Raw genomic sequence first — 19,293 nt, forward strand, 5'->3', positions numbered from 1 at the left:
AAATGAGGAGACCGTGCCGATGGCAGCACAGGAAACCAGACGTTGAACGGGAGCGATACGGGCTGAGGGGCGGCGAAGGTGTGAGCAACGTCACACCTGAGCTCCAAAGGCCGGGACAGAGAGGATGGGGTGGAGGCAGTACAGAAAGTGAGAGGCTGGAAGTTTCTCATAAACGATTAATGACACGAGTGGGAGAGTAAAGATGTCCAAAGGCTCCCAGTTTGAATAAATAAAATCCCACACGCAGACCTGTCTTACTAAAACAGTCGTAAATGGCGCCCGCAGTTAAGACAGCTCACTTTTGGAAAGCCGCGGGCTCAGCTGAGCATCTCTGAGCGCAGCAGTGAAAGCCGAGACAGCAGATTGGGCTGACTGAAGTCAGAGAGTGGTCATCGCATGGCCGAGGACAGGGTGCGAAGGGGCACGGGGAACTTTCTGTGGAGAAATGTCCCCTCTCTCCTTCCGGGTGGTGGTCGTGAAGGCAAACACGTCGCACCGTGTCTGCTGGAGACCTGTCCTTACCATTTGTAAGTTGCGCCTTAAGAACATTGTGTCAAAAGAGATATTATTTCCTGTGGCGTTAAAAACCACCAAATAACCAGAAAAAAAACCTAATGAAGGACGTGCCAGAGCTCTACCCTGAAAAGCCACAAGCCACAGTCCAGAGGAAATCAGGACGCCCTAATTAAGAGTAGATCATGCTTTTGATTTGAAAGACAATATAAAGAGATGTCAGTTCTCCCCTCTGCAGATTCAAGGCGAATCCAATCAGAATCCGGGCAGTTTTTCCTCCCCTCCCCCCTCCCCCCTCCCTCCCTCCCTCCCTCCCTCCCTTCTCTCTGTCTGTCTGTCTGTCTATCTCTTTTTTGCTTTCTCTTGAGGTGGACAGGCTGATCCTGACATACGTATGGAAATGCAAAGGGCTGAGAACAGCCTCTGGTGCAGAGTGTGCTTCCCGTGCTGCTGGCTGGGCCGGGCCAGGTGACCTGCCCTCCCCTGCACGCGGTGCAGTGAAGGCAGCAAGTGCTGGCGTGCGGCCCAGCTGGCAAGAGGCAAACTCGCCCTGGGCAGCTGCGGGCTCGCGGCTGAGGAGCTGCGGTTCCGGCCTGAACACAGCCGGTAGCCTGGAAGCAAGCGCAGCTAGTCCCGTGGGACCCTCAGGGCCACAGCCGCGTGACCATCACGCATTGCTTCCCTCCGAGATGAGCGCCACGCGCGGTCACCGCAGCACAGACCCACTCAGGCGCGCACGGGGGTCCTGAAACTGAGAGAGACCCTAATAGGTGGTGTTGGCTTGGGAAGCGGGGGGGGGGGGGCGCGAAGAGCGGCCACAGGAGGTTGACCCTCTCGCCCTCTCCCACGGGCACCAAGACCGAGGCAGACGTCAACCACAGCGACACCGCACACGGCAGGGAGACTGGCCGAAGGGTCACGCGTGCCCAGCGTGGCGCAGCCAGGCGCCCTCCTGGAGGGACCCCGAAAGCCGGCGTGCGCCCTGAGCGAACCCGGACATCGTCTGGAGTGGCTTCGGGAGTAACCTTGGCTCCTATGAGCAAGAAGCACCTGAACCGGCTGAGTCACCGAACCCTGGACCCGCACGGGCCCCAGGAGAGGACAGCCCCGGACCAGCTGTGTTCCTGTCCCTCCCTGTGACTGGCCGGGCATGGGGACATTAGGACCTGAGTATGGGAAGGTGGCCCTCCGGCAGGAGGTGGAGAAACCCTGAGCCCGCAGAGCCTCGACGTGGACCAGGTTCTCATCTCAATCCAGCAACAGACAAAATCGAGACGCTTACAGGAAGCAAGGCCTCCAGGGGCTCAGCCTCTGACCAGGCTGCCGGCGGCTGCCTTGCCCTCTGCCAGGCACTCGGAAGGGGCTGACAGTTGCCCTCGGCTGGACAGGAGGCTCCTGGGGAGGCTGTGGGTCTGGTCCCAGAGTCCCAGCACTGGTGGAGAGAAGGACATATCTTGAAGACGAACGTGGGAGTGGATTTTGGTGCACAGAGTTGGTGGGACGGAAGCACAGCTTTTGGGGAGAAGGGTTACGTTAGCAGAAGGACCGCCAGCCTGGGCCAAGAGAGGCAGCACCCGTTTGCGCTGTGAGGAGCTGAGAGCCCCGCTTCCTAAGGCCACAAGCCGCGGAGGAAACGGCCAGCCTCCAAGGGGCACGTGTCCCCCACATTCTCCTTCGTATACGGCCGAGGAGGAGGACGAGAAAAGGGCCTCTCGGGGCAGAGCCAAGACTCGCTGAAAATGGATTAAGGAGCATAGTCATGGCACAGAGCTCTCCCCCAGGAAGGGCGCAGTGTTTGCCGGGGGGATCCAGGGTGCTGTGGACCAGCTACCCTGTGCTGCGTCCATGTGGCGTGCGTGCATGTGTGCGTGTGTGCGCGTGTGTGTGTCCATGCAGGCGTGCGCATGTGTGTGTGTCCGTGCACGCGTGCTCAAGAGCACGCATGCACGCAGGTACCTTGTGTTGGGAGAGACAGCCCTTGGTCTCTCGTGCCCTCCTACGTGTCCTTCGAGGTGCGCTCCGTCCATGCAAGGCCCTGACCACCCTTCACTTGGGCCACGTCTCAGGGTGAGGTAATGTCTCCCTCCAGGACAAAGAGCTTCCTGAAAAGGCAGCAAGTGCCCCAAGCTCACTGCTCCCCCCGTGACACGGGCCCGCTGTGCATGCGCCATCCGCCTGGGCCACAGTGCGTCCCAGATCAGCTGGCGCTCACGAAGTCCTTCATCTCTGACCCAGGAGTTGCGTGTCTTCTGGCAACATCCACGCAACAGCCTCAGCTAAGCTCACAGCCAACAGCTTGTAAGGAGGGGAAAGCAGACCCAGTCCTGGCACTTTGGCAGTAAGGATGCCTCCGGGACTCACAGTGCTGAGGCCAGGGCCCCAGAGAACGTGGCTGAGGTCTGTGCTGCTGGGGGACCTGATGACGGTTGTCTTAAACAAATGCATGTGAGACAAATCAAACGGGTTTGGTGCCCACCTCTCCTGGTCAGGTCAGAGTGGCCTGTGGAAACTGGCCGGAGGCTCAGATGATGCAGGATGCTGTGTATCACTGGGAGAGAAGGCCTTCCTTGGGTCTCCCAAGCACCCTACATACTTTGTGGGGTGTGCCAAGAATGCAAGACCCTGATCACCCATTTACCTTTCTCAGCATCGTGCCTGCAGTGAGCAGTCCTGGGGGATGAGGTGCTAGTTCCCTCCAGGACAAGAGCAGGCTTGCTTACTGCTTGCTACAAAAGTGGTAGATGCCTGAGGTTCAGTGTTCCTCATCTGTGATGCAAACTCAGCGTGTGTAGCAGGCATCTGGGCCACAGTGCGTCACCCCACGTGGCTTCACAGATGTTCAGAGGCTCTCGCTGCTTCCTGAGATGAGAACGATGAAGTCCTTCGTCTCCAACCCAGGAGTCGCGTGTCTTCTGCCAGCCTCCATGCAACAGCCACAGCTAAGCTCACAGCTCGTAAGGAAGGGAAAGCAAATCCCAGACTTGCCAACTTGTTTTTCTGGTTCATAGTTATCCAGGTGAAGAGGAATGATGGAGAATCACAAATCCCAGACTCAGAGTCTGGTTCTATGACTGTGGAGACTTTTTGGCAGGCGGCGGCGGTGAGCGTAGTTTGTTTGCAGAAGGTAAGTGAATGCCAGTGACCCGGAGATTAGACTGTTGTATATTTGATTATTGTTCAGAACATATTCATTCCGCTCCTCCTACCCCACTGAGGAGTATCCTTCGTCGCCCACCTACTTGAGTTTGGGCAGATGTGATGTGAGTAGAAGCTTTCAGATGCCTCCCCCTTTTGACTTGCCCTCTCATGCTGATACCATCTGCCTCGTGAAGATGATGACTGGGGAACCACTGGCCCCAGAAGGGGAGACACGTGAGGTGGATCTCAGCCCAACCTGCAGCCTGGAGCCTGGCTCAGCCTTCCTGGTAGAACCCAACATTGCTACAGCTGACCTGAAGATGTGTGAGAAACAGAGGCTTGATGAATAAGTACCTCTGAGGTTGGGGAGGGGTTGTCTTTGTTATGCAGCATTACTGCTGCAAAAGCCTGACTTAATAAAGACAGGAACATAGAAAATTGGGAGTGTAGAGTCCAAAACCAGAAAAACATACCTAGTCACCTGTCTTGCGACAATGGTACAATGCAGCGAAGAGGACACAGTGTCTTCAATGCACTATGCTGCATCAGCTGAACGTCTGTACAAAAATTGTGCATCTTAACTCCTATATCACACCACACCCGGAAACAGTTCCAGATGGAACATAGCTCTAAATGTGAAACCATACAACTTTAAGAAGAAAACAGAAGTGACTATTTTTATGACTCTGGGGTAGGCAAAGATTTCACAAACAGAAAACATAAACGCTAATCATAAAAGAGAAATTGATATTGGCATATACTGAAATAAATAACGTATGTGCACCAAAAGATACTATTCAGAGTAAAAGGCAGATCATAGAATGAGAGAAGTTACCTTTAATACATATACCCACCAAAGGACTTGTATCCAGAATACATAAGGAACTCCTACAAGTTGACAGGAATAGGGAACAGAAAAACATGCCCAAATACAAAAAAGGTACCTTGCAAGAGTATGTTGAAATGGACTGTTGATATGAAAAGGTGCTGAATTTCTTCAGTCATCAGATAAATGCAAATTGAAACTGTCATGTGAACCCACTGCACATCTACTAGAATGGCTAAAATAAAAGGACAGAGAATATCTAGTGTTGGTAAGAGTGTGCAGTCACTGGAAGACTCATACACTGTGGTGGAATTTACACTGACACAGTCACTCTGGGAAATTCCTTGGGAGTGTCTACCAAAGCATGACCCAGCAACTCCATTCCTACAGAAAGATGTACACATGTTCACCAAATTCAGGAGTGCTCACAACAGCACTGTTTGTAATAGTCTGAACTAGAAACAATGTAAATGTCTATCCACAGTAGTATGTAAATAAACTGTGGTTGAGAACCAATTTTAACTACATGCAAGAAACCACATCCGGACATATATCAAACTCAACATCAAACCAACTTAGGTTCATTCCTGGAATGCAAGGTTGGTTTAACATTCAAAAACTGATTGATGTTCAGTGCTACAGGCAACTTCTTAGAAAAAGAAAAATCTATTGATGTTATTTATCACTTTAATAGTATAAAGAGAAAAAACTTGAGAGTCTCATAGATGCAAAAAAAATTGTTGAGAAAATTCACTACACATTTGTAATAAAAATTCTTGGTAGGGATTAGAAAGAAACTACTTTAACGTGCTAGAGTATCTATACATTTATATGTATATATCATATTTATAGCTTTATTAAGACCTACAGAAAATGTCATTATAAATGAGAAATGTTAGAAGCATTCTCTTTAAAATCAGGAATTCAACAATGGTGCCCAACATTGTGTAGAAGGTTCTAGCCAGTACAATAAGACAAGACCATAGGGGCAAGAAGGTTGGAGTGGAAGATACAAAGCAATTTACACAGGATATAATTATTTACATAGAAACTCAAAAGAAGATACATACACATTTTTAGGAATAATGGGAGAGTTTAGAAATGTGGCAGATAGAAAATTAATATATAGAAGTCAGTTTCATTCTATATGACAGCAGCAAACAATGCAAAAATGTATATATAGAGATGACACCATGTGCAATAGTATCTGAATATCAAGTAAGAGAAATAAATCTAATAAAAGATGTCTATGATCTCTGATGGGAAAATTCTAAAATTTAAAGTAGATCTAAGTAAATGGAGAGATATGTCATGTTCATGGGTAGAAAGATGTGATTTCATTAATTTATCCATTTACCCCAAATTGATCCACGGAGTCAATGCAAATCCAACCAAAATATCAATAGGATTTTTTTTGTTGAACTTGATAAAACAATTATGACATTTATATAGAAAAGGATGAGGTCAGGAAGGACCAAGACCCTTATGAAGATAAGCAGAGAGAGGCAACTTGCCCTACCAGATGCAACGGGCAGTGTGGCACTGGTGCAGGGGGGCAAACTCAACAGTGGACAGAATAGAGACTCTAGAAATAGACCCACACATGCACACAGGTGGGATACCAGTTCACAGGGGGATAGAAATAAATTTTTCAAAAAATAACTGAAAAATTTTTCTACGTGAACAAAAATAAAATTCGATTCCTAACTCACACCATATACAAAAGTCAACTCCAAATGGATTAGGACTTTTATGTCAAAAACAAAATTTTAAACTCTTTTTTAAAAAAATTAATTTATTTTATTTATTTATTTTTGGCTGCATTGGGTCTTCGTTGCTGCGCGTGGACTTTCTCTAGTTGCGGCGAGCGGGGGCTACTCTTTGTTGCGGTGCTTGGGCTTCTCATTGTGGTAGCTTCTCTTGTTGCAGAGCACGGGCTCTAGGCGTGCGGGCTTCAGTAGTTGTGGCACGTGGGCTCAGTAGTTGTGGCTCACAGGCTCTAGAGCACAGGCTCAGTCACTGTGGCGCACGGGGCCATGTGGGATCTTCCCGGACCAGGGCTCGAACCCATGTCCCCTGCATTGGCAGGTGGATTCTTACCACTGCGCCACCAAGGAAGTCCCAAAATGTAAAACTCTTAGTAGTAAATGTAGGTAAACAATCTTTTAAACCTCAGGGTAAAGAAAAATTTCTTAAGACAAAATAGCACTGACTAAAAGAAAAAGATTGATGACTTTAGCCACATTAAAAATCAAATTAAAACCTGTGTGCAAGTTCTAATTACACTACTAAAACGATCCAAAAAAAAGTAGGCCATGCAAGGACAAACAATGAAACTATGTCATGAACCAAGAATTATGATTAATCAGAATGTATGCACCTGAGATCCAATGGGATGAGAAAAATGAATGAATAAACAAGGTCCTAGACAGTCAAAAAAGTAAGAAAAAGATATGAAAGGTATAATGATTGCAAGGAAAGGAAAACAAATTAGTTGATATAACTGTATGTGAGAAACCAAAAGAATCTTCAAATATATTAATGAATTGATAGAAATGATATTAGCCAGATGGACTTTTTACAGAATCCATTCATAGGGCTTCCCTGGTGGCGCAGTGGTTAGGAATCCACCTGTCAATGCAGGGGACACAGGTTCGAGCCCTGGCCCGCGAAGATCCCACATGCCGCAGAGCAACTAAGCCCGTGCGCCACAACTACTGAGCCTGCTCTCTGGAGCCCGCGAGCCACAACTACTGAGTCCGTGTGCCACAACTACTGAAGCCTGCGCACCTAGAGCCCGTGCTCCGCAACAAGAGGAGCCACGACAATGAGAAGTCTGCACACCGCAACAAAGAGTAGCCCCTGCTCACCGCAACTAGAGAAAGCCCGCGCACAGCAACGAAGACCCAACGCAGCCAAAAATTTAAAAATTAATTAATTAATTAAAAAAAAAGAATCCATTCGTAAAAATCAATTCCCTTTCTGTCAACCAGCCACAATTTGCAGGAAAAATTTTTTTTAATTTGATACTATTTACAATAGAATAAAAAATAAAAAATATATGTCTAAATCCAACAGAAAAAGTGAAAGACCATTACAAAGAAACTTCTAGGAGTTTATTGAAAGATCTTAAAGGATTTATTTATGGAGAGATATACCATGTTCACATATTCTAAGGCTCAGTAATGTAAAGAAGTCAGTTCTCCCCAAACTGATGAATTTAATAGCAATAAAAAATTTTTAATTTTAATAAAAAATTATGTTGGTGAATCTTGACAGCCTACTTCTGTAACCTGTGTGGAGGTGTAGGGGTGCCAAGAACAGCTGAGTCATTTCCAAGGAAGAAAAACCAGCTCATAGGACTTGTCTGACATCCTACAAAGCTGTAGTAATGAAGACCTTGTGGCACTGGCCCAAGGCAGACAAAACGGTGGAGCTGAACGGAAGGTCCAGAGGTGCCAACACGCAACAGTGCCAGCCTGCAGGTGAGCAGGGGCGGGGCCGTTGGGCTCCTCACACCACGTGCAAGTCAGCTCCAGGAACGTCCAAGGCTGGAATGTATGAGCCACAGCAATGCTCCTAGAAGAAGAGGGCTTCACGACCTCAGGGTAAGGCCGCAAGCCAAAGAAATGACCAACTGTCGAGGGAAAGCCTGACCTATCGGAGTTTATTAAAATTAAGGTGGCTTTACATCCAAAGACACCATAAAGGTGTGAAAAGGCAGATCACAAAGTGGGACACAGTGTTTCCACACAAATCAACTGAAAAAGGAGGAGAATCCAGAACAGATGGCTGTCACCCCTTCAAATCAGCAGAAAAGATGCACAATTCTAAGGACGATCAGACAGAAGATGTGCTTTTCAGGACAGGAGCCCTAATTGCCCAACGCATGTCTGAATACAGGCCATTTTATTAGTAAATAGGAAAATGCAAACGAGCGCCATCACTCCCTCCAGAGGCAAACAAGAAGCCCTGTCAACACCAAGTATTGGCACAATGTGAGCAATGGCCGCGGTGTGGCCACGGTGTGACCACGGTCACAGTGCCGTCCCTCTGGCGATGCCTGCAGTGCCCGGTGCACCAGGTTTAATACCCGCCCCCCCGCCACCGCCAAGTTCACGTCCACTTGGAACCTGTGAAGGTGACCTTATTTGCAGATGTAATCAAGGTAAGGTGAGGTCATACTAGAGGAGGTGGGACCCGATCCAACAACTGGTGTCCTTTTAAGAGGGAAATCTGGACACAGTGACACCCTGAAGGAACACCATGTGAAGCAGGGCAGAGATCGGAGTCACTCGTCTGTAAGCCGAGGAACACCGAGGACTGCCGGGGGTGTCAGAAGCTGGAAGGGACAGGAAGCTTCTTCCCTACAGGCTCTGAGAGCTCGGCCCTGCCGACGCCTTGGTTTTGGACTCTGGCCTTCAGAAAAAACGTCTGCGGTTTACGCCACCAAGTTTGCGGGACTTCGTTACAGTAGCTAATACACCTACTTAGGTAGAAGCTGTGTGCGCCCTGGGGACACTCACTCCTAGGAAGAGGTCTGGGGAAAGTCGCACAGTGCATGGCAGAGAAAACCTGGAAATTGCCCCCATGGAGAGGCAAGTCGCTAAGCAGTAGGGCTGACAGACCTTGGTGCCAGACTGGACATGGGGTGAGGATGGCGGGCCGGACTGCAGGTGGCCCCCAAGGGCCCTGCCAGCTCATCGTGCCCGGCGCTGGCGACTCTGGGGGGCGGCCCGCACACGTGCTGATGCAACAGACATGCACTGAGCATCTGCTATGTGCCGGGCATGGCCCCAGGTGCAGGGGTGCACCGAGAGCCCAGCCCCTGACAGCTTACAATCCATGGGGACAGACAGACAGGCAAAGAGGCTGTTAGTGCCAGGGAGACAGACAGACAGACACACTGGGAACCCGGGGGGGTGTGGGCACAGCAGGTGCATGTGTCCTGGTGAGTTCAGGGAGACAGGTGCACCTGGGGCAGAGCAGGTGGTGGCGTGGCCCTGGCTGGGGTCACTCTCTTGGCCACGGCTGGGTGCCAGACCGTGCCAGTGGGGCTGCTCCATACCTGTGTACCTGCGCTCGGAGGCCAAGCCCAGGCCAGGCTCCCGGGCCACGTGTGACCGGCTCCATCAGAAGCTTCAGAAAACAGCGCGAGGGCCCAGTGATTGCCGGCCCCTCCCGTCCGCGGCACTTGGCGCCTATGCAAACCTCAAACTCGACGCCCCATTGGCGCCACACCCCACAGGGGAGACAGACGAAGGCTGTTACCCACCTGGTCCTGCTGCAGGACCCCCCACTATCCCAACAACTGGCCGGGACCAGGATGGGGCCAGGGCGCCCTGAATCCTGCTCTGAGCTCAGGCTGGACCAGAGGCCCCGGCCTGCCCTGGAGGACGCAGAGCAGGTAGCCCCAAGCAGACCCGGGGCTCAGACGGACTCGAGCACGGCGCTGTTACCTGATGGTCTGGGCAGCTGAAACTGAGCGCTCTCCACTGTCTTCACACTCGGAAGAAGGGACGCAGTGGGCGCACATTTAATAAGTTTGGATCCAAGTGTTTGTCTGATTCGGCCCTGGCGAGAGCAGAGCTCAGGGCCTTACTGTCTAGGTGCTGAAAGGTACAGGTGGGGGCCTCTATCTTCCCCAAACTCCCTGTGGCCGCACTTTACTTTCGCACTTCTCTCCACCAGCCTCTTTTAGGGCACAGGCAAGGTGCAAGGAAGCACCTTTTCGTCCTTCAGTTTCAAGTCTTGCTGGAGAGCCATTCGTGGTGGCCCCGGAGCCAGGTGTGGCATGGCCGGGGGGCACCTCTCCCCTGGTGGATGAATGTCCAAGAGCGGAGATGCAAAGTCAAAGTTGGAGATGGGCGTCATCTGCTTCTTGGCTTTCCACACACCCACCCCTTCCACGAAGAGGTCGGACCCCGGGAAGGGGGGCAGCTCCACTGCAGGCTGGGGAGGGAAGGATGAGGTGAGGGGTGCTGGCTGGCTCTTTCCTGGCCTGCTGGTCAGGCGTAAGGCCTCAGGGAGAAGCCCCGGCCACACTTCCCGACGGCTGGGCTGCCCACTGGGTCCCCCCACCAGGGGCGCCAGGTTGCAGGGTTTTGCTGCCTGGCCTGCAGGAGGGCTCCTTGGGGAAGCAGGCCCCTGGAAAGACCCCTGAAGGAAGGCTGGATCTTCACCCCAGGAGGACGGAGGACACTGCAGGTCGGAAAAGGAACAGCCTAGAGGGGCCTGGAGGCCACGGACATCCCGCCAGCCCAGCCAGAGGACCCCCTGCCAGGTGGCCACAGAGTTGGGGTTGGCTGGGGAGGAGAGATTGGAAAGCTGGATGGCAAAGGCCAGCTGGGCGAGACGCCCCCGGGGCGTGGGGAGGGGCCACCCCGAGGTGGCCGGCAGGAGAGGGACACCCCGCCCCCCTCACCTGTCTCCACAGCAGCTCGAAGTTGCCGACGTCGCAGTTTCGGTCGACCTTGCGGTCCACCACCACCTTGATGGTGTCCTCCTGCACCTGTGCGCAGAGCCGAGCCGTGACCGGCGTGGACGCGTGCATGGTGGGGCTAGAGTTGATCTCGATGAGCCAGGGCTTGAAGTCGCAGCCGAGGATGAAGTCGGCGCCGTACAGCTCGAAGCTGTTCTTCCGCGGGTCTACGTGGTCCTGGGCCACCTTCATGGTGTTGGTGACGGCCCTCTTCATGGACGGGTAGATGACGCTGCCCCACACGGCCCCGCGGCCCCTCTTCTGCAGGTACTCCTGGAACTCGGTGCTGGTCCACATGTTGTGATCCGGCAGCAGGGGGCTCCGGTCCTTGTCATTCTTCAGGTGCTTCTGGATGGAGTTGTTGCACAGGTGGATGGCACTGCGAGGCAAGGCCGCCGTCAGGGTCGGGGGGCGGGTGCGCAGGCTCCTCTCCTCCCAGCGGGCGCCCCGGGACCCCACCCTGAGGCCCCGCCCAGACCCCGCCCCGAGGATCCGCCCCCGAGCCCCTGGCCCCGTGGGCCGTGACCCCGGCACAGCGCCGCTGCGGGAGGGGTTCTGACGGGTTCCCCGTTCTCCTAATCCTCCTAGGCAACCTCAGGACAGCTCTCCCATCCCGCCTGGGACCACCATGGGGTGGGGCGGGGAGGGCAGGGCAGAAGCCAGCCAGCCCGGGGCCACCAACTAGGAGCCTCCAGCAGGTACCACCCTCTGAGCCCGTTTCCCCACTTGTCCCTGGAGGAGAGCCGGAGCCCCCCAGGGCTAGAAGGATTCGCTAACTGAAATTTTCAATTAATTCGTTTATACGCTGGCATTGTTCTAAACAGGATTTAAATTGAATAGCATCTACTAGGAGATTATAAAATACGTGGGTCCTGTTCAAAGTCATTTTCATTTAAACGTGTCCCTGGGCCTGGGGATTTGCCATCTTGTTCTGGGTGGTGAGACCGCACCTGTGACCATGAGAGAGCTGTACTCCCTAAGACAGTTACAAGAAACAAGATACAGGCATACGGAAGAGTTTTGGAAGCTGCAAACAGTGCTGTCAGGGAGCCGACACAGTTCAGAAACAATGTCAGAGAATCTCCTGTCAGCCTGGGGAGAGGGTTATGGTCCCGGATGGAGAAATGGCTCAGAGAGGGTAAGAGACCTGCCAGGCACTCAGCTCCCAGCTTGGCAGGGCCAGGCAGGCTGGAAGGGGCTCCGTGGGCTTCTCACTGCCCAGTCAGCCCAGGACCCCTCCTCCAGGCCTTCCCGGCCTGGTGGGAACAAATGTGCTCCTTGAGCTGCCGGCCGGGACCACTTGTCCCAGCTGCCTGCTCCTGCCAGGTGTGACTCCAGGTGTCACCTGCCAGGTGTGACCCCAGGTGTGGTCACAGCCCCCAGCTTGAGCACAGTGAACCCCCTCAAGGTCTCTGTGAAGCAACCTTCAGTCCTCGTGATACTGACGGGCTCCCCTGTAGCCCCCGCCAAGATGTCTAGGCACCCAGCCGGGCACCCGCGTGTGGTCACAAAACAGAGCCACGGAGGCCCTCCATTTGGAAAGAGAGGTGGCAGCTGTTCTCTCAAGAGAATGGCACGTTCCCGAGACTTCGCTGGTGGGCTCTCGTCCTGACACCCACCCGGCCTGCCCGCTCTGGGACCCTGCTGGGGCTGGGTTCACCCACCCCAGGGCACCCACTCCTGCAGGTCTGAGCTGCTGCCCGGAACCCCCTGCACCCTGTATCGGGTACCACTCTCATCGTCTTCACCCCTCCTAACCCCGCACGGCTGGGGTCATCCTCAGAGGACCCCTCAGGCCACCCTCACGTCCCACACTCTGCCTCGTCGGGGAGCCGCCCCCCACCTCCCCAGACACTCCAGCAGCTTCCCCGCCTGCAGGATCCCCACCCAGGGCTCTGGGCGCTCACAAAGCGAAGGCCCTGCAGAGTCTACTGCAGGATTTGAGGGGCTGGTCCCCAGGAGCCTCCCAGAGGAGCCCTACCTGTCCTCTCCCTCCACATGCTGAGGGGACCGAGAGAGCAAGCAGAGCTGCACCCCAAGCCCGGCCCGTGTGGTCAGCGGAGGGGCACGGCCCGCCACTCAGCCTTCCCAGCCGAGGGGCAGCGGCACCCACCGCAGAGGGTGCCTGGTGCCCACGAGCACATGGCAGACGGTGCTTTCAGGATTTTCTGGAGAAGACGCACACCCCATGGGGGCACAAGGCACTGGCTCTGATGGGCAGGGGGCCTGGGCCCGCCCCTTGCAGAGGGAGGTCCAGTAGCCTCCCCAGGCCCGAGCATGACACAGCACCCCACCGGGCACACGAGACCTGCCTCGCGCTCCAGGTGCTGGTGGGAGCCCACCCTCTATGGCAGCTAGCTGACCCCCACTGACCTGTCCAGATTGTCCAGGGAGAAGCGTTGCGTCGAAAAGCGCAGGTAGCTCTCCTTGTAGAACCAGATGGTCAGCGGGTTCCAGTCGGTGACCAGGAACCACTGCCGGATGTCAAACTTGGTGTCGTAGATGAGCAGCGGCGTCTCGATGTACTTCTGCACCACCCACTTGTTGCCCTTGGCGGGGGGTGGGTCTGTAGCCAGCTCCAGGATCTCCTCCACGTGGTTCAGGCACACTATGTCTGCAAGAGGCCACCGCTCAGCCCCCAGCCCCAGAACAACGCCTGCGGTCCTGCGCTGGGGGGCTACGCAGGAAACGCTCTGCCCTCAGGGTCGAGGCCACAGCCAGGGCAGCCCTCCAGGCTCGCCCACCACAAGGGGCTTCAGAGAGGACTGAGAATGGGAAGGTCGGGGATGGGGACAGAGGCCCCGTGAGGAGGCAGCCAGCGAGCTGGGCACTGGCCCGAGTCTGGGGGGCGCAGGGAAGCAGGGCGGGCCCTTCAGCCTCAGGAAAGCAGCAGGCGGGGTGATGGGCTGCTCCACGGGCTCCAAGGGCTGGTGAGGCCTCACACCCAGGGCGACTGGACAAGTGGGGGTGAACAGGGCGGGGATGGGGTACACGACTCTTCCCCCACGTCTGCACCCCTCCACTTTGCAGGAGGGTTTGCATGCCCCAAAGTTAAGCCATGTGACTGGTGGTGACCAGTGACACGTGAGCCAAAGTGACGTGCATTTCCCTGGGCTGCAGCATTTAATGTCACCGACAGACCCCCTCCCCAGCCCTCTCTTTCTCTGCCGTGACACCCCGGAAGCCTGAACTGTGTCACAAGACGGTGGGGGGACTCGCCATCCTCCCTGCCAACCTGCCTCGGACAAGTGTGAGGAGAGGCCGAGATGTGGGGCAGCCTGGCTCTCCTGGCCGGCACGGGGGGCGGGTGCCCCTTGTGAGGTCCAGGGGCAGTGACAGTGCGGGACACGAGGGAGCTTTCCTCACAGAACACAGGACCCCGCTCTTCAGTTACAGCAAGTGGAGACCTTGCCATCTTGAGACCAAAGTCCAGGAGGAAGCTGCACGCCCCTGGGCCAAGAGCAGACGGGGCACTGGGTTGGGGGTCAGGCGGTGGGCGCATAGCCAGTGACCAGGCACAATGGCGTGCACTCGGTTATGAACAGGTGGGTTTGAGGTGTCTGTGGAGCATCCCCGGGGATGCAGTGTCGGCAGTGGGTGGAAGGTCTGGGCTCAGGAGAGAGCCCGGGGGGGAACACGGGCCCGGCCCAGGAGGGTGCTTGCTGAGAGCAGGCAGAAGCTCGGGAAAGAGAACGTTTCAGGACAGCCTGAATGCAGGATATTCACAAATTAATAAAGCTTTTTAAAATATCTCATAAAAAGTAACCACTTATGAATTCACAGCAACAGTAAAACCCCTCAAATAACTCAAGGGGCAAATAGAATATGCAAACAAAAGGTAAGGTCTGTTTAGATACTCAGGAAAAAGAGAACATCATATAACATAAACAAGAGGGTGCAGGGAAGGCTGTATTCTGAGGACATTTCCATAGCCTGAAAGCTTCTACTGTTGCACAAGGATGTTTGGGAATAAATAAGCTTAGCATTTAAGTCAGCACCAAGCGCGAACAGGAAAATTGAACAAATGCAACCAAAAGTTGGTTCTTTGGAAACACTCCTAAGATTGGAAAATCACCCTGAAATCCTGTTTTTAAATGAAGAACCCACAGTATTCACCATTAGGAATAAAGAAAAGGGCACGGTCACAGCCGTGACGCAAGGAGAAGTAGAAAACCGGGGTCCCGGGACAGAGCTCACAGGGCACTCAGGATGCGTCTGCAAGAGGCCAGTGCCTCTGGGGCTTTTATAACCGCCCTGGGCCCAGGCCCCCACTGCTGCTGGATGCGGAGTCCTTGCTCCATTGCAGCAGCTGGCGAGCAAAGCAAATACGAGAAGAAAACTACAGACAGTCTACCTGAGGACTAGAGACGGAACTTCCTAATGAATCCTAATTACTTAGCAAAATTTGGAAGAGCAGCCATGAACACCAGGGTCACTGGGATGCCCGCTCCCCGGGACCCGCGAGTCCTGAGCCCCCAGGGAGCCTGGCGCCCAGTCCCCCCGCTGCCACGGCTGGCTGTCCCCGCAGGGCGCCCGGCTTGGGACTCACCTCGTCCCCGGGACTTGGCCGCGGGCTTTACGATCCAGATGTTCCGAAGCCCGTCGATCTCCGTCTGAGGGTTCACAGAGGTGATTTTCTTCAGCAGAGCTTGGCACTGCGAAAAGTAATTTCTGGAATTGGAGATGAACGCCTCGCCGCTACAAAGCAAGATCCAGAAAGCCCGTGAGGCTCTGAGGGCGGTGCCCAGGTGCCAGCAGGTGGCCGCCCGAGTAAAGGGCGAGGGGCAGGCTCAGAACATCCTCCTGCCTGCCCGACGGGTGCCCGGGAACGTGGCCTGGAGGGTGGTGGGGACCCCCGATTTGAGGACACCCCGGGGCGCTGTGCTTGGGCCCAGAAAAGGTGCCGGGACATGAAGGCCAGGGTTCTCGTGCCGGACCCACGTCAGGGTGGCCCTTGCAGGCCCGTGTGGGAAAGCCGAGCTGCCCATGCCGGCAGCACCCAGGGTCCTGCAGCTGACGCGGGCTGGACGCCAGCTTAGTGTCCCGTGGGCTCGACTGCCAGAGTGGCTGGTGGCCACACGGTCACGGCAGCCATGGGGCCGCCCCGGGAAGCCACCGTAACTTAAGGGAATAAGGGAGGCAGACGGCACAGCTGTCTGCGTGCGTTCAGAGCTCGATGCTGGTGCGTCCCTGAAGCCTGGGACCAGGAGCCCCACCCCCGCCCGGGCCGCATCGCAACCCCACGCGAGGGTGGACTGCAGCAGAGGACACTGCGCTGGGCCCCGAGGCCACCTGCCACCAACTGCGGGGATGGCCCTGGCGTGGGGAAAAAGCCTTCTGGGACACGGACGTCTGTGCACAATGTTGTGCCCACCCTGCTGGGAAGGGGGGGCAACAGGGAGGGAGTAGCGATGAGTGGGGTCCCCTATGGTGGGGGAGAGGCCCCGTACCGAGGAGCAGAGTTTGGGGCGTGAGAAAGCAGGAGCCCCCTTTGGTGCAGGGAACGTGGGTGACGAGTCAGACGGGGCCACGCCCCCTGGTTCTAACAGGACACACAGAAGGGGAGCCCCCGGAGCCCCCGGCCCACCTTGGTGGTGCACACGCTCTACCTGACCCCAGGGAGAAGACAGGACCTGGCGGAAGCAGGTGTGAGTCCCGAGCTGTCTGTAACCCTCCCGCCCGGCAGCAGAGACCGGCCCGGATGCCTTGAGAAATGAGGCAGGTCCCCGAGAGCCCAGCCTGATGGCCAGGGGCAGAGCTGCCCAGGACACCAGCAAATGCAATCTCGACTTGGGCTCAGGAAGAAGACAGGGGTTGATCTTCCCCCAGGGAAGGGTCCCCACTGTCTCCCCAGGGTGTCCAAGCCCTTGCAGCGGCATCCGGGCAGGATGGAGTCCCCTGTGAGTTTGTGCATCACAATAGGAAAACAGTCGCTTCCCCCTGGGGGTTAGAGGACGGACGGGAGGAGGCGGGACCCCAGCCTAAGGCGAAGGCCTGGCCAAGCTCCCTGTCCCAGACACCCTCATAATCGCCAGAGAACAAGCACTGTCCCCCCAGATGCTGATGACAAGAAAGGGACACAGCATCTGCCCTTCTGGTCCTGACGACACGCACACCACGCGTGGGACCCCGGGCGCCTCAACAAGGAAGGAACGGGGACAGACCGAGCTAACCGCCCTCCGGTTCCCTAACGAGCCCCCTAGCTCGGAAGGTGCCACCGCGGCCCTTGCGGGGTCTGCTGCTGCCACCCACTGGTTACACCTGGGACTTCGAGCCAAGGGCACAGCCCTGCGGGGAGAGCTGCCCATTCTCGCACGTGCAGGTGCCACCCGGGTCCAGATGCAAACACTTCCAACCCCTCAAAATGCTGCCCTGGAGACCACGTCGGCCAGACCCGTCTGCCTCTGCCCTGTCCTCCCCGCCCCTGTGTGGACGCCTCCAGCTTCACACCGGGGCTCGTTCAGTCAACAGAACGACGTGGAGAGCCACGTGTGGTGCTGCGGGCATCAGCAGCAAGTTCTTCACACCGCTGGTGGTTTCCAGATTACGAATGAAGACCCTCTGCAGATGTGTTTTCATTTCTCTTGGACAAACGCCCCAAGCACGGCAGAGCTGGGTCGTAGGGTATGTAGATGCCTCAATTTATACGAAATGCCTGAGGCTTTTCTAGACAGGCTACACCCATTTCCAGACACCCCCGCCGCCCCCCCCAGCAGATTTAGGCTCCTGCCGCTCCCCATCTCGGCTGACCTTTCAGCCGATCTTGTGGGTGTGCAGTGGCGTCTCTGTGGTTTTAATTCACCCTTGAATTATGAATTCAGTGATGCTAAGTGTCTCTTCATGTGCTGATTGGCCGTTTGCTGTCTTCTTATGTGACATTTCCAATGGGATTGTTTCTCTTACTGATTTATGGGCGTCCTTTAAACATCCTAGATCCGAGACCTCTGTTGGATATACGTGTTGTAAATATGTTCCTCCAGTTTGTGGCTTGTCTTTTCATTCTCTTTGTAGTGTTTTTTGATAAACAGAGTTCTTAATGTCAATAAAGTACAATTTATCAACTTTTAAATTATGATTAGTGCTCTTAGAGAACTATTTAAGAAATTTTTCTTTTTTTTTTTGCGGTACGCGGGCCTCTCACTGTTGTGGCCTCTCCCTTTGCGGAGCACAGGCTCCGGACGCGCAGGCTCAGCGGCCACGGCTCACGGGCCCAGCCGCTCCGCGGCACGTGGGATCTTCCCGGACCGGTGCACAAACCCATGTCCCCTGCATCGGCAGGCGGACTCTCAACCACTGCGCCACCAGAGAAGCACCCTTGCATGGATTTTGATGGGGATTACAATGAATCTATAGATTAGTTTGGGAAAAACAAACATCTCTATACCACTGAGTCTTCTAATTCATGAATGTGGTTTTATACACACACACGTACACACACATACACACAACACACACACACACTTATTGGGTCTTTAATTTCTCTGCATAATTTTATAATTTTCAGTTTAGGGTTTTCCTTGTATTTTGTTATATTTTTTCTGGATATTTGTAGGTTTTTGATGTTATTGTAAATTTCGTTTTGTGATTGTTACAGAAATACAGTGGGCTTTTGTATATTGACCTGGTACCTAGTGATCTTGCTAAACTGACTTAATTATGATACTTTCTTTATGATTGTTAAAATTTTCTATGTGCACAATTAGGTCATCAGTAAGTAAAGAGTCTTATGTCTTCCTTTCTGATTTTTTGCCTTTTCTTTCTTTTTCTTGTACTATTAAACTCAACAGATTGTTCAGTCAATACTGACTAGATGTCATGATAGTGGGAATTTTTGTTTCATTCTGATTTCTAGGGGAACACTTTCAGTTCATGACCATTAAGAAATATATTAGCTTTCGGATTTTTGTAGATAAACTTTATCAAATTAAGGAGGTTTCTTTCTTTTCCTAGTTTGCTAAAAACAGCAACAAAACTTAACATGGACACATTGAATTCCATCAGTGTTTTGCATCTACTGAGACGCTCATACAGTTTTTCTTCTTTATTCTGTAAACACGATGAAATTTACCAATTTACTTTTTTTTCCAAAAATCTTATTGTGGTAAAATACACATAACATTAAATTTACTACCTTAAATATTTCTAAGTGTACAGTTTAGTGGCATTAAGTACACTCACGTTGTGCAAATATCACCACCATCATCTTGTAAACTGAAACTCTGTACCCATTAACTCCTAGCCCCTGGCAACCACCATTCTACTTTCTGTCTCTGTAATTTTGATGACTCTGAGTACCTCATATGAGTGGAATCATACATTATTTATCTTTTTGTGT

The 19,293-nt window shown here is 53.7% G+C and overlaps 1 protein-coding gene across 1 annotated transcript in view; it reads right to left on the reverse strand.

Moving 5' to 3' along the window:
• Positions 1 to 9,952: 9,952 nt before the first annotated feature.
• The window catches only part of TTLL8 (tubulin tyrosine ligase like 8), a 41,437-nt gene continuing 32,096 nt past the window's right edge, over positions 9,953 to 19,293 (reverse strand). The window contains 5 exon segments of the mRNA XM_027106031.1: positions 9,953 to 10,141; positions 10,143 to 10,429; positions 10,902 to 11,337; positions 13,332 to 13,572; positions 15,508 to 15,656. Of these exon segments, the coding sequence (XP_026961832.1) occupies positions 9,979 to 10,141; positions 10,143 to 10,429; positions 10,902 to 11,337; positions 13,332 to 13,572; positions 15,508 to 15,656 (1,276 nt within the window). The 3' untranslated portion in view covers positions 9,953 to 9,978.

Source organism: Aethalodelphis obliquidens, unplaced genomic scaffold (genome assembly GCF_003676395.1).
Source record: "Aethalodelphis obliquidens isolate GAN/ISIS:26980383/991018 unplaced genomic scaffold, ASM367639v1 scaffold8, whole genome shotgun sequence".
In the NCBI taxonomy this organism is placed as follows: domain Eukaryota; kingdom Metazoa; phylum Chordata; class Mammalia; order Artiodactyla; family Delphinidae; genus Aethalodelphis; species Aethalodelphis obliquidens.